Source organism: Emydura macquarii, unplaced genomic scaffold, assembly GCF_026122565.2.
Source record: "Emydura macquarii macquarii isolate MOO-44397 ecotype Brisbane River unplaced genomic scaffold, CSIRO-AGI_Emac_v2 contig_2205, whole genome shotgun sequence".
NCBI lineage: Eukaryota > Metazoa > Chordata > Testudines > Chelidae > Emydura > Emydura macquarii.
Genome location: NW_027132342.1, coordinates 9,798,263 through 9,820,079, shown reverse-complemented (window position 1 = coordinate 9,820,079; position 21,817 = coordinate 9,798,263). Strand labels below are relative to the sequence as shown.

The window sequence follows — 21,817 nt, the reverse complement described above, 5'->3', positions numbered from 1 at the left end:
CCACAGAGTGCATCAGTGATGCCATGGCCGTCATACAAATGATGGCTGGAGACAAATTCCATATATTCAGTGAACTAGCTGGTGAGTAGTTAAGGTAGGTCCCAAAAGGATTTGGCAAAGCTATTTCAAGTAACTGATGTTTTTGAAAACTGCAGAAAGACAGTGCTGGATGTAAGGTTGGATGCAAGAAATACCAGATGTTTGGTAAATGCTTTGTGCCTCCATGGAAAGAGTTTCTAAATGTGGTACCCAACATGCAATCACTTGTAAAATTATTCCGTGAATATATGTTCCAAGTACACCAGAGAGTGTAGGAACACACCCAGCACAAGAACACTCCTCCTTGCTGAAGACTTTTCCAGTGGTGAAGTAGCAAAGTCCAGCACCGGTAGAGGTGCTGATGAGGCTCACGACTTGTATAGTACTCAGAAGGAAGAAGAGGACACAAGGATACAATATGGAGAAATGTGTGCCACTATGACTTTTGGATCTCTTGGTATCAAAGGAAACATAGTAATTACATCACCTGATACAGATGTTTTGGTCCTTGCAGTTCACTACTTTCCAAAAATGGAACACACTGATAATGGTGACTGTTTCAATTCACATTTTATCAGCCCAACTGACAAATGTCACTTCATAGTTGTGCATGAAATTTGTGACACATTCACTCAAGACTTCTGCAACATAATTCCTGCTTTACATGCATTAATGGCATGTGACTCTGTCTTTCCTTATTTGGTATTGAGAAAAAAAACCCTGTATTTAATGTTGTCAAAACAAAGGGAGCTTACCACTTCAGAAATCTTGCCAAATTGTGGAACAGTGATGGACAAGCCTCAATTTCTGAAACAAGGAAGTTGATAGCAGTGCTCTATGACCAGAACGAGAAAGAAAAGGAGACCCACGGAGACCTGAATTGCTTGTGGCTCAATCTAGCCATCAAAAAAAGGACAAGTCACCAACCAAACTCCCACCAAGTGAGGACAGTTTTGAAAAGCATGTTAAAAGGGCATCTTGGCAAAGATTTGGAGGTGTCTGCAAAAAGGTAAAACTAGATACTGGTTCACCATCGCAACATGGATGGGAAAATGTGGATGAGTAACTACTTCCTATATTCAAGGACATCTGAGTCCCTACAATGTCTTATCTGCATCTGTACCAAGCGGGGCCACTGCACAATTAACTATGTTGTCAGAACAATCTTCCTTGCACAAAACTGTGTACATGCCAAGGCAATGAAGACTGTGCAACTCATGCATTCCCAACAGAGATCATAATGATGAATAAGATGATAATGATGTTGACTAGAAATGTCACCAATGCTATTACATTTCAAGGATACGTGTAAAAATTTATTATTAGATTGTTGTGCTGCTTTGAGATCATAAAAAATATCTAATTTTATGTCTTGTACTAGAGTCAAATGAATAATCAAATGCAAATATTTCAAAGTGGTCACTACATATTGGATACCCCATTTCTATGGTAATAGCCCTATCTGACAGCTCCAGATCATACCTCATCTTAAAGTAGACATAATAAGCTTTCAAATTATGTCTGATGTGCATGTGAATAGAGGAGTACATTAAGTCAACCAAATTGGTGGTGTCTGCTGCTTACCTATTTACATCTACATTTGCAAAATGTGCCGTAAGTTTTTTTAATGACACTGGAGATTGATTTTACATCTTATTTGAAGATCAATGCCACTGCACACTATTTTTGGACCTTGGCTCAAAGTATGAGTTACCTATCTACAAACCTGAGGGACAGTCCTTCAAGGTGTATCCAAGTATTGACCGATCCCAACTGTTTATCCTGAGAAACTGATGGGTTCCCAACATAAAGGTGGTACAGCTGCATTCTTTCCACATCTTATTGCCAAACCTCTAGCAAAGTTCTTTCTGAAAACAGTGCTAGCCATTGCATGCAAAATTAAGAATCCAAAAATATTCTTTGAGTTCTCAATTTCTAAAAGAGCAGCATAAGTAAGCCACTGTTGAAAATGTAGTATTTCTGTTTGCATACAAGAGCTGCAAAACTTAATTAGGTGACAATATAATGCATATTGCACTTCAAAGTATTGCTAGAAAATCAAAAGCAACAGTATATAATGTAGATTCATGCAAATTCTCAGTTTAAGTGAAACTAAAGATATAGATAAGTATTTCTTAAAACGTATTCAATTCTGATAACATTCAGTAATTTCAACTATAGGCAGATTTTCAGAAGGAAGATCATGATTGAGGGAGGACTGGGTGGGGAGGGATTTAGTTATTGTGATAATTCATGGGAAGACTTCTGATTTCCATATATACTGATCGCAATTCTGATCAATTGTCAATGGTATCTGGAGTCACAGATCCTTTTTTGTTTGTTTGTTTGTTTCTTAAAGATCTAATTAAGTTACTTGAACACCAAGTTCACAAGCAGAAAATTCTTCATTTAAGTTGAACTGTTACACACAACAAGCAACTGTAAGAGCATAACTGTATTAAGCTATGGCTACACTAACGAACTGCATTGGTCCAAGTTGCCATAGTGCAGTGCATCCATACAAGACATCCTACTTCACTCTTTTCTTATTTTGCAGGTGTGCAGAAGCATTCTGGGAATATTCTGAGAGGGCCAACAGCATAAGTACAGTTGCTGTACTAGCACTTGATAGTACATCAACAGTGCACCAACAGAGACGGACATGCCAGTAGATAAGCTGGTGATTGAAAGCTCGTGGCAACAAGGGGAGGTCCCTGAGGACTGGAAAAAAGCAAATATAGTGCCCATCTTCAAAAAAGGGAGGAAAGAGGATCCAGGGAACTACAGACCGGTCAGCCTCACCTCAATCCCTGGAAAAATCATGGAGCAGGTCCTTAAGGAATCCATTTTAAGGCACTTGGAAGAGAGGAAGATGATCAGGAACAGTCAACACGGATTCACCAAGGGAAAGTCATGCCTGACCAACCTGATTGCTTTCTATGATGAGGTGACTGGCTCTGTGGATGTAGGAAAGGCGGTGGGTGTGATATACCTTGACTTTAGCAAAGCTTTTGATACGGTCTCTCACAGTATTCTTATCAGCAAGTTAAAGAAGTATGGGTTGGATGAATGAACTATAAAATGGATAGAGAACTGGCTAGAGCATGGGGCTCAACGAGTAGTAATCAATGGCTCCATGTCTAGCTGGCAACCGGTCACAAGCGGAGTGCCCCAGGGGTCGGTCCTGGGGCCGGTTTTGTTCAACATCTTTATTAATGATCTGGAGGATGGGGTAGATTGCACCCTCAGCAAGTTTGCGGACGACACTAAGCTGGGGGGAGTGGCGGATACCCTGCAAGGTAGGGATAGGATACAGAGTGACCTAAACAAACTGGAGGATTGGGCCAAAAGAAATCTCATGAGGTTCAACAAAGAAAAGTGCAGAGTCCTCCACTTAGGAAGGAAGAATCCCATGCACAGCTATAGCCGGGGACCGACGAGCTGGGCAGCAGCTCTGCAGAAAAGGACCTGGGGGTAACAGTGGATAAAAAGCTGGATATGAGTCAGCAGTGTGCCCTGGTTGTCAAGAAGGCTAATAGCATATTGGGCTGCATTAGGAGGGGCATTGCCAGCAGGTCGCGGGAAGTGATTATTCCTCTCTATTCGGCATTGGTGAGGCCGCATTTAGAATACTGTGTCCAGTTTTGGGTCCCCCACTACAAAAAGGATGTGGACAAGTTGGAGAGAGTCCAGCGGAGGGCAACAAAAATGATTAGGGGGCTGGAGCACAGGATTTATGAGGAGAGGCTAAGGGAACTGGGCTTGTTTAGTCTGCAAAAGAGAAGAATGAGGGGGGATTTGATAGCGGCCTTTAACTACCTGAAAGGGGGTTCCAGAGAGGATGGGGCTAGGCTGTTCTCAGTGGTGGCAGATGACAGAACAAGGAGCAACGGTCTCAAGTTGCAGGGCGGGAGGTCTAGGTTGGACATTAGGAAAAAGTTTTTCACTAGGAGGGTGGTGAAGCACTGGAATGGGTTACCTAGGGAGGTGGTGGAATCTCCATCCTTAGAGGTTTTTAAGCTGAGGCTTGACAAAGCCCTGGCTGGGATGATATAGCTGAGGTTAGTCCTGCTTTGAGCAGGGGGTTGGACTAGATGACCTCCTGAGGTCCCTTCCAACTCTAATATTCTATGATTCTATGATTTGCAACTGCTCAAAGAAGTGTAAGCCAAGTTGTAGCATGATTGACTATGCACTGTTGGGACCCACTGTGTTTGTGGATGCATGGTATGTTACAGGGAAGCAACGGTGTCCAAACAGTGGTTAGCACATCTGTTTTGCTAGTGCAGAGAAGGCCTTACATAAGGAAGGGGGACAATCAGTTGCCATTACAGATGATAGTTATAAGAGCAATAGTGTTAATTAAAAAGTTCTCATATCTTAATACTTAACCTCTGCATTTAGAAATACATTAATTATACAAACTCTAGATGCTTATTGACTGTGTGTTGAGATATCAGTACCAGTCAAAAACAGATTTTCTAATCTCACTTTCAAGTAGTTTACTTGCTGTTCAACCATAACCCCCAGTATTTTATTTAGCACTTTTCCAGGTGACATTTCTCAGAGCCAGCCTAAGATTTAAGTCCCAACAAATCGATTTAAGAATGCTACAGTCAATACGCTTTCTTAATCCATGAACAGGACTATAGGCTCTATTCCTCTATGACTTTGCCATCAGATCTGAAGTTCAGTGGGAAGTTACAAGACCATCAGGGCATGTCTATACTACAAACCTAAGTTGACCTACGTTAGGTCGACTTACAGCCACTGCAAGTAATTACTGAGGTGGCTGATGTCCACACTATCCTCCTTCTGTTGGTGGTGTGCATCCTCACCAGGAGCGCTCCCACTGACTGAAGGAGGACAGTTGGGGGCGGAGGGGGGGGGGAAGAAGAGACACGGATGGCGGACCGAAAGCTAGGGCTCTCAGTGCCTCGCGACTCTGATCCCAGCCAGAAGCAGCCCTGCTCTTAGTATGGAGCGGAGAGGCAAGAGTGGGAGGGGGAGGGCAGCAAGGCAGAGAGCAGGGACCCTGGGGGCAGCTGGGCTCCAGTGGGAAGCCAGGCGGCAGCATGGCTTGGAGCAGCAGCCCAGCAGGGGAGCTGGCTTTCTTACCAATTTCACAGCCAACAGCCTAAGTAACAGCAATGTCTACAGAGACTTTTTATTGCCTTAACTACATCGACATAAGCCCCAATGCCTCTCATGGAAGTGGAGTTATGTCAGTGTAATAGGGCCCTTATATGAGCCGGAGCAAGGCTGTAATGTAGACACTGACATAAGTAGGTCAACATCAGCTACATTATGTCGACCTAACTGTGTAGTATAGACCAGGCCTCAGTCTCCTGGTTATGAAAGCCTCCCAGTTTCATGCTCTCATATTCCGCTAGAGTACAGCCATTCCTCTACTCCTCTTCTACGATATTTGCTTCTTTGAATAGTCATTTACATCTATGCAAAGTGGGTGTAACAGTCTCTTTTCTGGTGGCATTTTACATCCCCTTTGCACAGGCATAAGTGACTGTGCAAGGTGAAAGACAGTAGAGGACAAGACTGTAGGAAATCAGACTCAAGGTAGGACCTCACATGACAGCATGAGGACAGCAATTTCACCAACCTAATAAAACCGCTCAGGTAAATTGTTACTACTATTAAAAGATTGTTGCCTACTAAACGGCTGAACTAAACTTATCTTCGTGATGAAATTCACTTTGTCTCAAAGGCTTTAACTTGCAAAAAAAGGATAAGAAGAGTGACACATTAAGTATTGATAATGACAAACAAATTTAACATACCATTTTCTTTCAAAAATCTAAGTGCATCTGAATATCCTTGTTCACAGATCTCTCCTAGTACCTGCAAACACAGGGTACAGCACGTCAGTCAGCTATCAGAAGAAAGATTCAAAGTGAAGACTACCAGTTTACAGAATGAATGGCTCCTTCATCCACTTACACTAGTCATATGAGGAAGACAATCCCTATGACTGTAAGACTTTCAAACGAGAATAAAAGTTTTGAAGTGATGAATTCACACCTGCTGTGATGATACCTAAATGAACACATCTTTCAACTTGCTGTCCATCAAGATATTGCTAAACTATTCATCTTGTAACTGTGCTCTTCTAGTTGTGTCAGAGCATCAAATGAACAAATTAAGCTTTTAGGAACTTCCTTCCTTACTGTCTCCCTAAGTAGCTTTTTTTGATCAAACATACAGATCACCCCCTCAACTCCTTCCCTTTGCCATTTCTCAAAATTAAGAAGAGCAAACTGTGCAGTTCTCCCAAGAAGGTTGAATTTCATGATTAATCCCAAACTTGGGTCTCCCAGATAACCGGTGTTAACAGCTGAACCACCAAGCCACCTAGTATTGCACATTTTCAAAGTCCTAGATAAACAAAGAAACAGAATGTTTAAAACCCATGTAAGCAGAAAAGTTTAAGAACAAAGTGAAGATAAACTCATCACCTATAAGAGTGTTCATGCACAACTAGCCAGAAAGAAAAAAAAATTCTGATTTTAAAGCATCCAAAGTTATCTTTTTTTTCTCCGATACCTCCAATTCCCAGTCACCTTCAGCAGTCTCCATTCTGAAAGAGGATCCCCCCTCCCCACCAAGTTCTGTGTTGGTCAATAATTACTTTTGAGCCGTCTTGGCTCATCATGGATGCATCAGTAGTATTTTGAAGACCTTCAGCTTTAATTGTACTAGTTTCAAAGCCTGTGCTGGTTGGTGGCTGGGCATGAAAAGACTATAAACTTGCACACTCTACTTTAGATTTGTACAATACCACTTGTACAGAGTAAGTTGCAGTGCTAAAAAATGTAAACAGGAACCCAAGAGCAAAATATTTTATTTTAATCATGAAAAGCAAAACTAAAAAAAAAAAAATAATTCAGTATTCATGGAAGTGATGAAAGAAGAGAAGCAACACCAGATGTCATCAGAAAAGCTTATTTGGCTAGATGTTAAACTAAGATTCCTGCCACTCAGATGGTTTCTGCAACAATTGGCCTTTAAATACAGAACATTCTATTATGAACCATGTCATGTGTTACCTTGGGTTCTGGTGGAAACAGTGCTTGTGTTAGACGATAAAGGTTGCCTATGCTGAACTGAATGCTGGTATTAGTAACATTCATTTCATGAAAGTTTGCAGAGTTGCCTTTTGGACAGATATCACACTCCCCAGAGAAAGGAGAAATCGTGATGGTATTCTTAGATTCATACTGAGGTAAGTTGTCACTGATTCCACCATCAACATAACGCTGCAAAGAACAAAAAAAGGGAGCGTTTAATGCAAGACAAACAACTTCTACAAAAAACAATCTTCCTGTATTAACACCTAAGATTTTAAAATAGAACAAGTCAGTAGTTTGTCTCTGCATATGCACTGAAGCCAATATTTTTGAATTTGTATAAATATATGCTTCCTTATTGCAGTTTTAAAGCCAACAGATTTCCTAATTCTCTGACAAATGAGAATACAGTTGCTTGAAGTTTTGTAACGGAGAAGAAATTGCTTCACTCTTTGGGTCATAATTCTGCTCTGCACAGAGCAGGCAATGTTGGAGCTGCCTCTGCTTCACCAGAAGGGAGCACAATCCAAGAACTGCCCAGGGTGCTCTCCCACAAAAGAATAAAAACAGGATGAATCAACTCTCTAAAAGAAATTTTAAGTATTGGAAACTAAAGTTGAGTTCTTTGTTACTAAATTAACTATCCTAATAACTATAGAAGATGTTAGACTTGAAAAAACGATTTCAGAATATTAATTATAAAAAATCTCCAAAAACACCTGAAAGGAAAAAATTGTAAGTGAACTGTAACTTTTTCGAAACCTTGAAGAAAAAAAAAGAAAAAAAGACACTATCTTGATATCTAGCCATTTTCAAAATGTGAGTTTAGAAGTGGTTTCATGTTCTACACCAGATTCCACCAAGTCCAACTGCCAATTTTGTTAGTTGGACTAGTCACAGTCCTGCACCTCTAAATAGCCATGTTCCACATATGTAATGTTTTCTAATCACCTGCTTTTCCTTAAGCTTAAAGCTTAGTACATTACTGACAAAGGATGAAACACACTCATCCTGTTAACATTGCTGTAAAAAACCTTAACGTCAAGTTTCCTACGCACATTTTTAGAAAAACATAACTAATGTTCTAATGTTATTGCAGATTAGTGAATAGTTTTGCAATATTAAAAATGTTCTTAGAATTTTTTCTAAAGAGATTCTGTTTATCGGTTTGGAATGTCAGGTGTATGTGATGCTGCTAAATTCTTCTGAGCAAGACTACAAAGTCTATGGACTTTACAGGCTAGCAGCCTGCGGTGTTTAATCTCTGCAAGAATTAAGTTAAAAGCTCTACCAAGACCATCTAACACCAAGATTAAAATATTCATGGCACATGGCTACAAATTTCACCACCAACTCTTCTCAAAAGATTCCTATGCACTAACTCTTAAAGTAAATCATTTTAATATTTCTATAATATCCTATTTTTGATAGACTGTTACCAGAAAAATCCAGCTTTTCAAGATGTGAAAAGTCTCCAACACCTATCCAGAATTATCATATCTGAAAGAGATCTTGCTTGATTACCAATCACCTGCCCGCAAGAAAGTACATGCAAAGTTTCAAGCAGAGAGGAACTTCTGTATGGTTGGATGTGTGTTAAATGAGGCTTATAATAGCAACAGTCTTATAGTCTCAGGCCCCCACTTGGAAACACATAACATAACACTATAACATAAGTATTTGCAGAATTGGGGCCTTAATTATAAAATCGCTGACTCCATAAGTTAGCAAACAGTCTCCTGTTCATGGCAGAAATAGAGCTCCTCTCTCTCTTCTCTTCACTATGTATGGAATGAGAAAGTCAATTTTGAAAACAATTGGGGTCCTCAAGACACCTTGACACAAACACATTTAATTTTTCACTTCCATTTCCTTGCAAACAAGAATCAAAGAGCCTGTTACAGAATCTTTATTGGGCAGGGTAGGTCAAAAGGAGGCAGCCACCTTTTTATACAGAGAGGATATTAGAATCAGAGCATCAGTCCTGGTATGTTTTTGTAGTCTGAACTAAGCTCTTTTAGATAACATTATTGTCCATCCAACGAGGACTGAGTAGCCAGATTAGCCTGGATCCACCTAAACCTTGGATCCAGTCCAATGTCCTATTTCATAACACTTTACTCCAGCTTAAAGAGGTAAGGATATAGGAAAGCTTTAGAAACATGGTATAAGGCAGCTTTTAAAAATGCTTTTGAGTCAACTTGAACATTGCTGCTCTCTACTGTTGTTACGTAAATATGAAGGGGGGATGATGTCTTAATGGTTGTTATCCTGTACCTTTCAGCAAGTCTCAAGGAGTGATGTTTGTAAGGCAACATATTTCAAGGCCATTTTTAGAAATGAGAGATATCCCAATAACAAAGTGTTGCAATGAACTATTATTTGGAATGCCTTCAGTTCTCTTTCAACACTTTACCCTCTTCCTTCCTTCCCCTATTTTTACTAAAAGTGGCAAAACAAGTAAGTTCATGCAACATTATGGTTTAACACAAAAAAGGCTAAGGTCATAATATTAACTTCCCTACAATGCACATGCATCTATCTGTGCCTTGTGTTAAATAATAAAGTTGCAATAAACTTGTTCGGCTATTAACTTCCCTCTTTAAAAAGAGGGGAGTAGAAGGGTAGCAGAGAGTAGATGTTGCATAGGTGTTGCAAGAAAACCTGAGTCATTCCAAACAATGGCTCCTTGCAACTATTTGGTATAGACAGTCATTGATGGCAGATCTCAAAATTCTAAGGATGGGTTTGAAATATGTTGTCTTAAGAAAGAGGCCTTGTAACCATTACTCCTTGGGATGTACTTAAAGAAGAGAACAATTAACACTTCACCCATCTCCCCTACTGAAGTTAAATTGAGAAATATCTCTAACTCAAATCTAAGTTATATCCTGTTTAAATATGTAACTTTAAATTCATATTAAATAGCTTATTTGCATTTATGTTACTGCATATTAAGTAGATCTGTTGTGAAACATACAGAAGTGCAATGTGGTCTTTTTCTATGATACTTATTTCCTGACAAGTGTCCTTACAGGCATGGATGGTCTCACTGGTTGTGTCTACGCTAAACATTTTTCTTAAGCTTTCCTACCACAGCTAAGAACAGGTTTAGAATTAGCTTGTGTCACCTAGCCCAGTTTAGATGGAAATTTAAGGGGGAGAACTGCTGTAAACAAGGCCACTACCTTCCCTTTCATATCTTCTTTCATATTTAATGTTACTTTACTATCTGCAAAAGTTAAAGCCAGATATAGTTTCAGTACCATGAACTCTGACTAAAGTACTCATTTTTAGTAGAGTAATCAAAAATGTGTTGTATATTATCTTTCAAAATGCCCTACATGCTTATCAAGCTAAAATTTATCAGGAAACAATGCAGACTTACCACACCTCTGAATGATGGTGGAATTAGGCCACAATAAATAGGGACAAACGAGCTACAAATTAAAGCCTATGAAGAAATGAGATTATATAGGTAAGTTGCACAGCAATTTCACTAGTATTGAAAACCATTGTATAATGACAATACACTCAGATGTCTCCATTTAATAAGTTGCCAACTTTATTTCAAGTAAATTTCCTACTCACTTTTTAAGTTAGTTTAGATATATGCCTGCCTCTTCCCACTCTCCAGAGTACCTATGCCAATTTGTAGTTTTGCAATCACTTTGCTTTTTTAAAAAGTTTCTCTCCTATTGTTCTGTGAAAATTCCACAGAAACAAAAAGAAATGACTGGCTATGCACAGGAAGCACTATCAAATCCATAAAGTAAACTAGAAAACGAAAATACTTAAAATTAGAGGGAGAAAAATATTATTTTAACAGGAGGTGAAAAGTTTCCAGACAGAAGTGTTTTCTGTGGTTGGGTTTTTTGTTTGTTTGTTTTTTTAAAGTGTCCCTTTAAAATAAAATTAATGTAGGTCTCCAGATTACCCAAGTATTTATTAAAAGGCATCTTTACCAACCAGAAGCCAAAAAATTAACCATTCCATCTCCATAGAGATGCTCTGAGTCTAACAGGTATAGTATTAGATTCAAATCCAAAAGACTGCAGTCATTGCATGCTTGCTCTTTCATTACGGATGAGATTAAGAGATCAAAACAGCAGTAGTATTCTTAGTTGGTTCTCAGTCATTCTGCTCATCACAAACTGCCTTTCAGCTTTTACAAATAAAAGAGTTTGCACCGTAATAGGATATACAGAGTTTTTCAAGCAAATGTTCATTCTACAATATTAATCTTTTATAATAGCACAGGTATGGCATTAATTCATTTTTGATGTTTAGTTTCCCCAAGAACACACTTTATGACAAATTTCAGGTGACCTTTCTTCCATTATTCCTTGGGTTATTCCATGATTATTCAAGGATTAAGCAAGATGAAATTGCAAGGATCAATCTACACTTGGATTTAAAACTTGGAAAGCTAAATTCTGGCAACTTTCCATGTTGTCATAATGGTGACCAGAAACACATACCTGAACAATTTCTTCTTTAGAGTTAAAATTGGATACCAATACATTTTTGCCATCTGACACTCTAGTCAGTGAAATACACAGCTTGCCTGATGACAATTGGTGAGTATTTTCTGGAAGGTTTTTGAATAGTCCATCTTTTATTATCTTAATCACATTGAAAGAAGGATGAAGAGGTCCAAGACTTCGCTTTCTGGCTTCTTTGGCTAGCCCCAGAACATCTGCACAAGCTTCAGCTGAAAAACAGAGTATGTTTCCTTTGAGACTGGAGAAAATTTCTACAGAGGATAAAAGTATTAAAATTATTTCCCCAGTGACACTGTCTCAAGCTTCTAGATTTTCTCATTCTTGTTAAAAGCACTAAAACAAAAACACTGTATAAGGTATAGTGATAAACGAAATGAGTCATAAATAGTAATAAGGGTGTAAGCTTTCAAGTTCAAGTTGTTAAACTTGAAATTTTGAACAGTGACACTAGATTAATAACATATGTTATTGTTTATTGTAATACAAGATGAAAACTCTCTTTAAAATGTGATTTATATCAAGAGCATACATAAATATTAGGATGTGTCATTATCAAGTCTATTGTATAGTTTATGCTTGAGAAATCTGTCCTTTTATGCAGTAACTAGTAAAACTACAATAGAGTTGTCCATAAGTATACTTCTATGGAAAAAAAGACACTAATGAAAGTTCTACAATATACATGGCGCACGCAATTTAAGGTGATTATTCCACAATGTAAATGTTGAAGATATCAGAAAACCAAGGGTTCAATCAGCTAATACTTGTTGAAATACCTCGTCTTGTGTATACTACGTTTCTACGACGTGTTAGCAGACATTTATTTTAGTCAATATATCCTCAGTGATGAAAGCTAATTCCAGAGTCTGGGCTACACCACTGAGGAAATTCCTGCCACCAGAAGTTTAGATGTAGAGACTATTAGTTCAGATCCCCCAAGATCCCAACTCTTCCCAGAACATATGGGACGGGACGTCCTTTTGTAGCTAGTCAAGCCCTAAACCATATATGGCTTAATAAATTAGTCTGTAACTTGAACAGTACCCAGAAGTAATTAACTAAGTCAAAACACAAGTGCAACATGCTCCCTACAATTACCACCACCACAAAGCAATCATACTGCTGCATCCTGCACCAGTTCTGCAATACCGCATTAGGGGAGTTGAGGGCTGTCTTAACATCTGTGACTCACGAGAACGTCCTTAGATTTACACAGAAATTACACTTTAAAAACCACAAATAGGTCATCTTATAGTAGAACTTGGACACTGATATTGGGTATCATATTATGAACCTCTGTATGTATGTTATTTGAAATTGTCTGCTCTACAATCTTACCACCCATCTCCAGCAACAGACCTCCTGCAGACAATGGTGTTATATCCATACCCAATCAGCGCACAAAACAGCAGTATTCATCTTATACCATATCCAAGAGACTGGTATCTGATCTTTGTCTTACACCATCTTAGAACCATTCAGAAATATGTTGTCTAAGGACTTGTCTATATTAGGGAATTTTAGGGGAAATTCCCACCAGTTTTGTTCAGCATCTATATAGGAGAAAAGCCAGTACACAGACCAGTTTGGGAACTATCTCTCTCTAGAATCTTCCTGCCGATAATACATCTGCTTGACAAATGTTTTACAGAAAGATTCAGTTACTTCCACTCCCTGAATTTTTGCTTTAGTTTGTCTTGCCAAGTGATAAATTTCTCTTCCACAGACATGTCAATGTTATTTCAGGCACTACATCCACTCATTTATACCACAACTAGATATGAATAAATTTAGCTGCACCAGATATATCAAACCCTGGCAGGAAATACTACATTCACAAAATACTTAAACCATCCCAACAGTTTCAAAACTGGTCAGCAGTTACCCAGGATAGCAGCCCATTCAGGTACACTGTTCTCTTATTTTGGTAAATATTTATTTAAACTTCTTATACTGAGTCTTTTGTGTGTACTTTAGAAATGGTTTGAGGAGCTTCCCAGGGCTTATCAGTGAGATTTGTTTGGTTAAAAAAAAAATGAATGACAAGTTCACAAATAGCAGGTTATTATCCCCAAACTGATATGCTGCAAGGTTATCTCTGAAAATGTTTTTCAGAACTTATCTATTGTAGAAGTGAGCTATGGAGCAAAAGCATGTAAGGATTGACCTACTGAAATAAGTGTGTGCAGAGTGCCTTCAACTCCTAACAAGATTTACTCCCAGATGGGTCAGCTGATTTATGAAAACAGCACCTTTTTGCATCTGATGTGTTGCAGTTAGAAGTTAACTTACTCCTGGCTCAATGAAGCCAACTCCGATACTAACAAATTATTTTGGAAACACTCCTACAGATTAGATTCACCTAGAATATTCAATTTCCACTCATGAATTAAGTCTGTTTTATTCTCCTCTCTAGTCAGAAATCTTGGATATGCTTAGAACCACACAGTTCAGTGATCTTTAAAACTCAAGATTTTTAGCACAGCTGCAATTGATTCTATATTTGTTTCCAATAAATTCTATATTTGCTTCATTGTGAAGTTTGTAGCATCCAGTACCACTAAAAATTAGGTCCTAAGTGACCCAGCAATGATTGCCCACTAGCTCACAATAGAAATGGCAGGAGAACACAAATCTCCTGACTTTCTGCCTTGTGCTCAAGGGCAGATGTACATTATATTAATATATTCTCCCACCCCTCCCACACACCTATGTAGAGTATTAGGACAAGTGGAACTTAACATAATTGTTTATAGTGACAAGCTAGAACATTCACACTATAGCCAAGATTATCAGAAGCAACTAGTAATTTTAGGCGACTCAGTTTGTGTGTACTCAATTTTAGACATCTTAGTTTTCCCAAAATCTGATTTACTAAAGTTGTGTATTCTGCACTCTGAAAATCTGACCCATAAGATACATCAATCTGGGCATCCAAAATCATTACTCACTTTTGAAAATCTTGGCTTAAGTGTAGAGAGACAAATTAATTAGTAGACTGTTTACCAGTAACACTATTCTTAGAGTTAACTCACCATTGTATTGTTGCTGTACAAGACAAAAAACAACCACCCACACCACAAAACACACACACACAAAAACCCAATAAAATGTTGTTAAGAAAGGTTCTGCTTTCAGTGACAGAAACGTATGAAAAACAAATACTTCTTTGCAAACTAGAAGTTTCTAAACAGACATATAAACTTGGATTTCTGATCTTACTGGAATATTCTAAATTCAAAGCATCATTCAATTTTTCATTTAAACTCTCACAGTGCTGAAATTATTTGCTAATATCTTTGGTCTGGGTTTCCTCTCCTACATTGCCTCTCTAGAGGCAGAAATTGGAGCAGGTCAATGGCCTGTAGTAACCCTGTCTATAGCTCAAGTTAGTCAAACCACAAGTCACCTGAGGCTCAGCTCACCTTTCTTATCCAATCATAGGCTGAAAACCTCCAACAGTTTACTAGGGCTGCTGTTCATCAATATCAGATTGACATTTGCCCTTTTCCCCAGCCTAACTTCCATAAAGGAAGTTTAATTACCCATCGGAATGCCTAGAAATTCAAATCAGTAAAAGTTTACTCAATTCTCATGTACAAGAAGTTTGCACAACTTAAAACATAATATAAGTTGTAAACACTGGGAGACCTAGAAATAAGTATTTTGCTGTTTAATAACGGATACAGGTAGTTAGCACTTGCTGCTGTACTTCTCAACTCAGTAATACAGCATTAAGAAGCTGATTAAAATTAGGCACTGTGGCTGAAGAGTAGGGACACTTGTGGGGGGGAGGGATTTTTTTTTTTTTTTAAATAAACAGTGAGCTGGTCTAAATCTTGGTAGTTTCTAGTTTTAAAACTTTGCCTTCAATGAAAAACAATAAAGATTTTCCTACAAGAACTGCAGACACTTAGATCTGTTTGCTAAGACAATACTGAATATTAAACCAAAACCAGTATTAATCAGGAGTCTGAAAACTCACTCTTCCCTCTTCTATTAACGTAAACGTCTTTCAATAAGTTATACAATCGCTTTGAAAACGACACACTCTGGATGACCTTGTGCTAGTCTAGTGACCTAGAACACATTTACTCCCGTTTTATTCTAGACCATGTAAACCCCAGGCATGACAAATCCAAGCAGTGGAAAAATTCTCTGTTGAGCATGGGAGACAAATGAAAGTTTCCAACCCTTATTAGTCACAAATAAAGCTTTTTAAATATTAACTGATGCAGTGTCACCCACCTGAATTTGCAAATAGTTCCTGTTTTGCCAAGCAATAGCAGCAAGATATTACAACCATTTCTGATCAGTTGTTCTGCTGCTATTCAGAAACTTGTGGATAGTAGTGAAACTACCAAGAACCATTTCAATTCCATGTTACTGCAATTTGAAAAAGCTTTGAGTAGGCACACTAGTTTATCTGAGGGGGAGAAGGATAACCCCTCCACCTCACACAACAAAAAAAAACCCATAGGCTGAGGAAGAAGGGAAGAGCAGTGCAAGCATCCTCTTGCAGCAACCAAGAGACAGAGGGAATGAATGGCGTAGTGGAGACCATGCTCCTCACAGCAAATTGGAGGCTTTGGAGGTCAAGAAGAGACAGAGCTTCTCCTCCCTCTCAGTAGCTAATAAGAAGTGGAACTTCAAATTTACCAAGATACCTACCAGTCAGTGGCTTACAGGAGATAAAACCCCAAACAAGCTCCACGAACAGCACCCTAGTTGAAATCTCAGCACCCTCCCTTATCCTAGTACCCAGGAGTGGGCAAAAAGACTGGCTTGCTGGTAAGTCCATTCTCACCGGAAACCCCATCCACCCCCAAAAAACCCACACACTTCCAGAAATGTGTCTCCCTCTTACTAATGAGTTTAAAATTCCAGCAAGTAGGCGTCTGGTAAATTTTGAGGCCAGATGGGAACCGTGTTTGATACATTAAACAGAAAAGGCGTACTTCAATTGATTGTGCAATGCAAATTTCATATGAAAAATTAATTTAAAAGAAGAAATGTCAGAAATTTCAAATGTCAGGAAATTCAAAAGCATCATTATCAGAAAAATGCAATCACATTGTACAACATATAAAGAATCCAACTTATTGTGGCAACACAAAAAAATCACGAAGGAGGAAATTTTAAAGTCTTCAGTCATGATCAGCTTGTTCTCAAATACAAAATGTGTGTGAGTTTGCAGGGGTGGGAGGCTGGACATTTTTAAAGGCAAGTCATAAAGTTATCTGAGTTGTTTTAAAGAGACTATTTTCTCAAATAGCTTTTACAAAACAACTTCTAACTTGCAATAGACCTAGTTCTCAAAGATAACCTGTAGCATATTTGAAAGACTCAGGATATAGGAATTAAAGTATTACTTTAAAACTGAACACAGCACTCTCCCCTTAGTCTTTTTCAAATATGATAGATTTAGGGAGGGTGTGGGGTGAAAAGAGAAACTAGATGGGAAGGTTCCTGAGTGTTGGGTGTTAAAAGGACTAGTGAGGTAAATCACCACTTAGTGAAATGCATCTGTTTGGTACTACTGATATACAACTGCGTAAGCATTTACTGTACTAAATGTGTGAATTAGCTGTACTAAATGTGTGAAATCAAGTATTGCTCATGAATTGTACAATTTTCAAAGACCCTTATTTTCTCTTTTCAAAGACTGATGATATCCCATCATTACACCAAAAAGCAATAGGCATCTGAATATATGGGCTTATAAGAAGTGTCTCCTCAACTTATTGACTAATAAATATTAATGGTTCTACAAGGGACTAAAAACCTGTCACTTACTCAGTATGAGTAACATTTCTAGTCAAATGTAGAACATAGTTTTAATGTGGTATGTATGATCATTTATTAAAATATTAGTTCTTATATCAAATGCTTTTGATTATTCTGTTTGAAAACTAATGGATTCTGAGACTGGCATTCTATTTCACAGGGGAAGCCAAAAGTTTGACATGGGGTATATACAAGTTTAATTTGTTTATAAGCTACTCCAACAGCCTTTTCTAAAATGAGCCCATTTTCCTAGATTGCTTGAAGCAGGATGGATTGATTTAAATCAAAGCAATTAAAACCACCAGCCAGGAAAACTTCATTATTTAAATCAATTTTAATCTTGTTTTGCATTTGTACTTTTTAATTATTATCCTAAAGAAAGGATGATTCTCATTGGCTGGTAACCATTAAAATGCTGATTTTCAACTAAATATAGCCTTTACACTAAATGTAATGCTTCTTTCTGCTATCCAGGAAAATCTGTTATTTATTTAAACAATCATATAGCTTAGTTTACATTTATTCAATTTTTTTTTTTTTTTTTACATATTTTATTATGTTAGGCATCAGTCACCATTTTCTTTCTTATTCACTAGATAAATTTTATATTTGTGGTTTGTGTCAAGCTATATTTGGATGGAAATTTTAATTCAATTAAAAATGCACAAAACCAGCAATTACTTTTTAAAATAACTAGTTAAAACTACCTTACATGTGCTGGGTACATAAACTGTATAAAAAGTTTATCAAAGTATATTTTGCATTTAAAACTAATTCACTTATTAATGAATTGGACTGATTAGTCCCCTTCAAGATTTTTAGAATTAATAGATCTTATCCTCTCACACTTAGCTTTATTCATAGACCAGAAAAGGAAAACAAGCTTTCCTGCTTTTCAACTCCGATTTGATTTCTCAACTTTGGATGAGCTAATCTGTTCAACTATGAATTGAACTTGTTGAATAAACTGAAATGAAGAAACTAGTCTCTCTGCACCTGCAGAAAAGGCTACTGATGTTCAAAAGCTGACTTCGCCCTTCAACAAACTCTGGTTCCATGCACTTAGCCTGTGACTTCTACCTGTTCAGTGCTGACTTTCTTAAAAACTTCAGCAGCAAAAATATATTGCTTAATTTTTTTTATTTAAATTAAATGACTTAAATAGATTACATTAAGTTAAGGCCTTAACATAGGTTGTCATTTCAAATTTAATTTTAAATAGATTTTTTAAAAAACAAATCTGTATTTAATTTAAATTTTAAAAAACATTTATTCTTTATTTTTTCAGAAAAATCACTGATTTTTATCCACCCTGGTTTTAAGTGTATGTGCACCTAAAATTGGACATACTTTAGAAATCTTTTTTTTTTTTAAATCATATGCTCCTAGACACCATATGCTACATGAGTATTGGGAGTTGACTAAGGCAGAAAAGCATGTTAAAGCTAAACTAACCCCTGACCTTAAGTCTCTAAACTCTATCCCAAGAAATTAGAAGCTTTAGAGAAAGCAAGTTAAAGCTAACTGAAACTCTTCCATACAATCAGTCAAAGAGAATTATAGGAAAAGTGAGAAGTCACCCCTATGTAAGACAGAAGGAACAAATGAGAACTAATTCAAACCCTTAATACTTCTGCTTTAGTTGGCAGGTTGGTGGGAGGGAGATGGAGGGAAGAGAGCAAGGGTTTCAGCTACCTCCTTCTTTTCCTATAGTATTCAACTTTTCTACATTTTTTATTATTATTATTTTGGGGTTAAAGAGCTTTTGGCCTAGATACTGTTCTCCCTGAAGTCAATAGGAGTGTCCTGTCATTGAAACCAATGACAATTATAGGATTAAGCCACAAGGAGGAACAAGAGTGTAACTCCAAGAAAGGAGACTGCATGAAAGCCAAATGCCTCCAAAAACCCTATCTTCCACAGTACCAGCCTCCACAGTATTTAGGTGCTACACACAGCACATCTAATTGTGTCATAATATGTTTAGCAACCAGAGTGTGTCAAAATATAATTAGCAATTGAAAATAGCCAACTGCAGAATGCTGAATATAGAGAAACTGGGGAGCACATTCCCTGAGGCTGGAAGGTTGAAATATCCCACTTCAGCTTACTTTTTCCTCCCTGCACCTTATGTGGACTCAAACTTTTTAAATTCTTCTAACTCCTAAAGAGATGGGGGGAGGAGTGGGGGGAAAAACTAGAAGACTTTACAATCCTTGCAGGTCTCATTCATTCAAGAAAGGAGAGTCCTCTCCTTTAGGATTAATTTTAAAACAGGTTTTTAGAAGTCTCTCTCTCTCTCTCACGTTAAATACATGGGAAAATTTACCAGCATAATTACATTGATATAACTATATCTTTAGTTATACCAGTACGATTTCCCAAATAGATGCTTTTATTCTGGAATAAGAATATCTTTTCCCAGTTTAGTTAGTTTACACTGCTTCCAAAGCAACAAAGTGTAAAAATGCCACTTTTCTTACTCCAGAACAAGAGCTTTCCCACACAGTCTATAGCAGTACTAGTAGTAGCTGAAAGCCCATGCTGTCCCGTACCAGCGTAATTTGTAAGGTCATGAATAAAAAAAGGCAGAAGTGGCTGTAAACTTAAAAACTGCATGGTGACAAAACCCAAACCCCAGTGATGAACATGGCAATATTCTAAACAAAAACAGCTCTCACCCATGCTTGTAGCTGTTTCCATCGCTCCACGCTGACTCTACACTCTTTTGAAGCTTCAGAGTGATGTTTGGGGTTATTGTGAATGGGTTGTGTTAAACTGGGAGATTTGTGCAGACAGTGACTAAGAGGTGTCTGCTGCGGTAAGGGGCCATGTGTGTGTGGGATTATTGCCTATACCAGTTGTATTGTGTGGGTGGTTGTGTCGATTTGCGTCTGGAGCATTATGCTGGGAGATTTGTGTTTATCTGCGCAGGTGGCAGTTGGGCCAAGTAATCTATCATCTGTGCAGTCTCCCTCCTACAACCAATGACATTTTTGGATGCAAGTTAGCTGCTGAGTAAGGTGGTGATTGGCTGATTTGCCTTTGCTATCACAATGCTCTAAGAGACGCAATCCGGGCATGACAGAGACACATGCTTTGCTGTCCGTGCCTGGGTGTCACTGGTAAACGGAGGAGGGCCGAGTGACAGCCCGGGGGCCGACGACCGAACCCGGTGATGGTCTGAGCAAGAGCAGCGCTGCCAGCCACGCGTGCAGCCGTGTCCATCGTGGCCGCCACAGACAAGATAAGCCGGGGTGCCCGACCATGCTGCCGGGAGTCCTGCTGTACAGATAGCGGTGCGGGTGAGCGGCCACTGGTCCTGACACACGGCCCACGCCTAATCCCACTGTGTCGGAAACAATTTTCTGATCAGAACAGTGGAGCAAGAGTTTCCATTCACCCTCCCCCCCCCCAAACACAGACAGACAGACACACACAGACAGACAGACACGCGCTTTCGACCCGTTACGATGGTTCTGTCGGTCAGTGACACAGAAACAGCCTAGCTCCGACCTTCCGGCCAATCCCGAACACCCCTCCCCCGCGCACACGGACACAGACACTCCCCCCCTCACCACCCCAGCGCCCCGGAGACATCCCCAGCCGCTGCGCACAGGCCCCCCCTCGCCGAGCCCCCGGAGGGAAGGGAGCACCCGCGCCGATTCCATCCTCAGACCCAGCATCAGCGCCCGGCCCCGTAGACCCCGATCCAGCCCCTCCCCGGGGCTGCCAGCGGGGGAGGAGGGGGTGACGCACCCAAAGAGCCACCTCCGACCAAGACGGCGCCGGCGAGGGCCCCGGCCGAGGCCCCGAAGATCTTGCGGGCGTCGCGGATGAGGTGCGGGGCGCGCTCCTGCAGGCAGGTGGCCGCCCCGATGTGATAGACCCCCAGGAAGCCGCAGCCGGCGAAGGAGACGCTCCAGCCGCGCTCGCGGTCAAACATCCCTGCCCGGGGAGGAGAGGCGAGACACGGACTCGACAGCAGCCAGACGCGGGGGTTGGGGTGTCACAATGAGGTGCCGCTCCCGTGGCCGCGGCGGACGAGACGACAGAAGAACGCTGGAGCCGGCAGCGCTCGCCGGCCGGTTACTTAAGGGCCCGGCCCCCTGACTGCTGAGCCAGCCCCGGCGGCGGTCTGGGAACGGCTGGGATGGCACCAGGAGCTCCAGCCAATCAGCGGGGATATGCAAATAGGTGCCCACCTCCCCCTCGGAGATAACGGCAAGGGCTTGAGCACGTGCGCGCGCTGTGGGGCAGGGTTTGTCCAGGGACGCGCGAGCAAGCTGAGCCCAGGTGAGTGGCTGCAGCGGCGGCGCGGGCGCAGCGTGTCACCCTACGCGCGCTCCGCCGGCCGCGAGGCGGATCCGCAACGGGCCACTTACGTGGTCCGCCTCGTGC

At 39.8% G+C, this 21,817-nt stretch overlaps 1 protein-coding gene across 1 annotated transcript in view; it reads right to left on the bottom strand.

The window, feature by feature from the left end:
* LOC137160648 (1-acylglycerol-3-phosphate O-acyltransferase Pnpla3-like) overlaps positions 1 to 21,535 on the bottom strand; it is a 35,818-nt gene extending 14,283 nt beyond the window's left edge. Inside the window, exons 1-5 of the mRNA XM_067559339.1 lie at positions 21,176 to 21,535; positions 11,606 to 11,838; positions 10,513 to 10,578; positions 7,104 to 7,313; positions 5,838 to 5,898 (exon numbers count right to left, since the gene is read on the bottom strand). Coding sequence (XP_067415440.1) covers positions 5,838 to 5,898; positions 7,104 to 7,313; positions 10,513 to 10,578; positions 11,606 to 11,838; positions 21,176 to 21,362 — 757 coding nt within the window. The 5' untranslated portion in view covers positions 21,363 to 21,535. The remainder of the gene's footprint in view (positions 1 to 5,837; positions 5,899 to 7,103; positions 7,314 to 10,512; positions 10,579 to 11,605; positions 11,839 to 21,175) is intronic.
* Between the last annotated feature and the right edge of the window lie 282 nt (positions 21,536 to 21,817).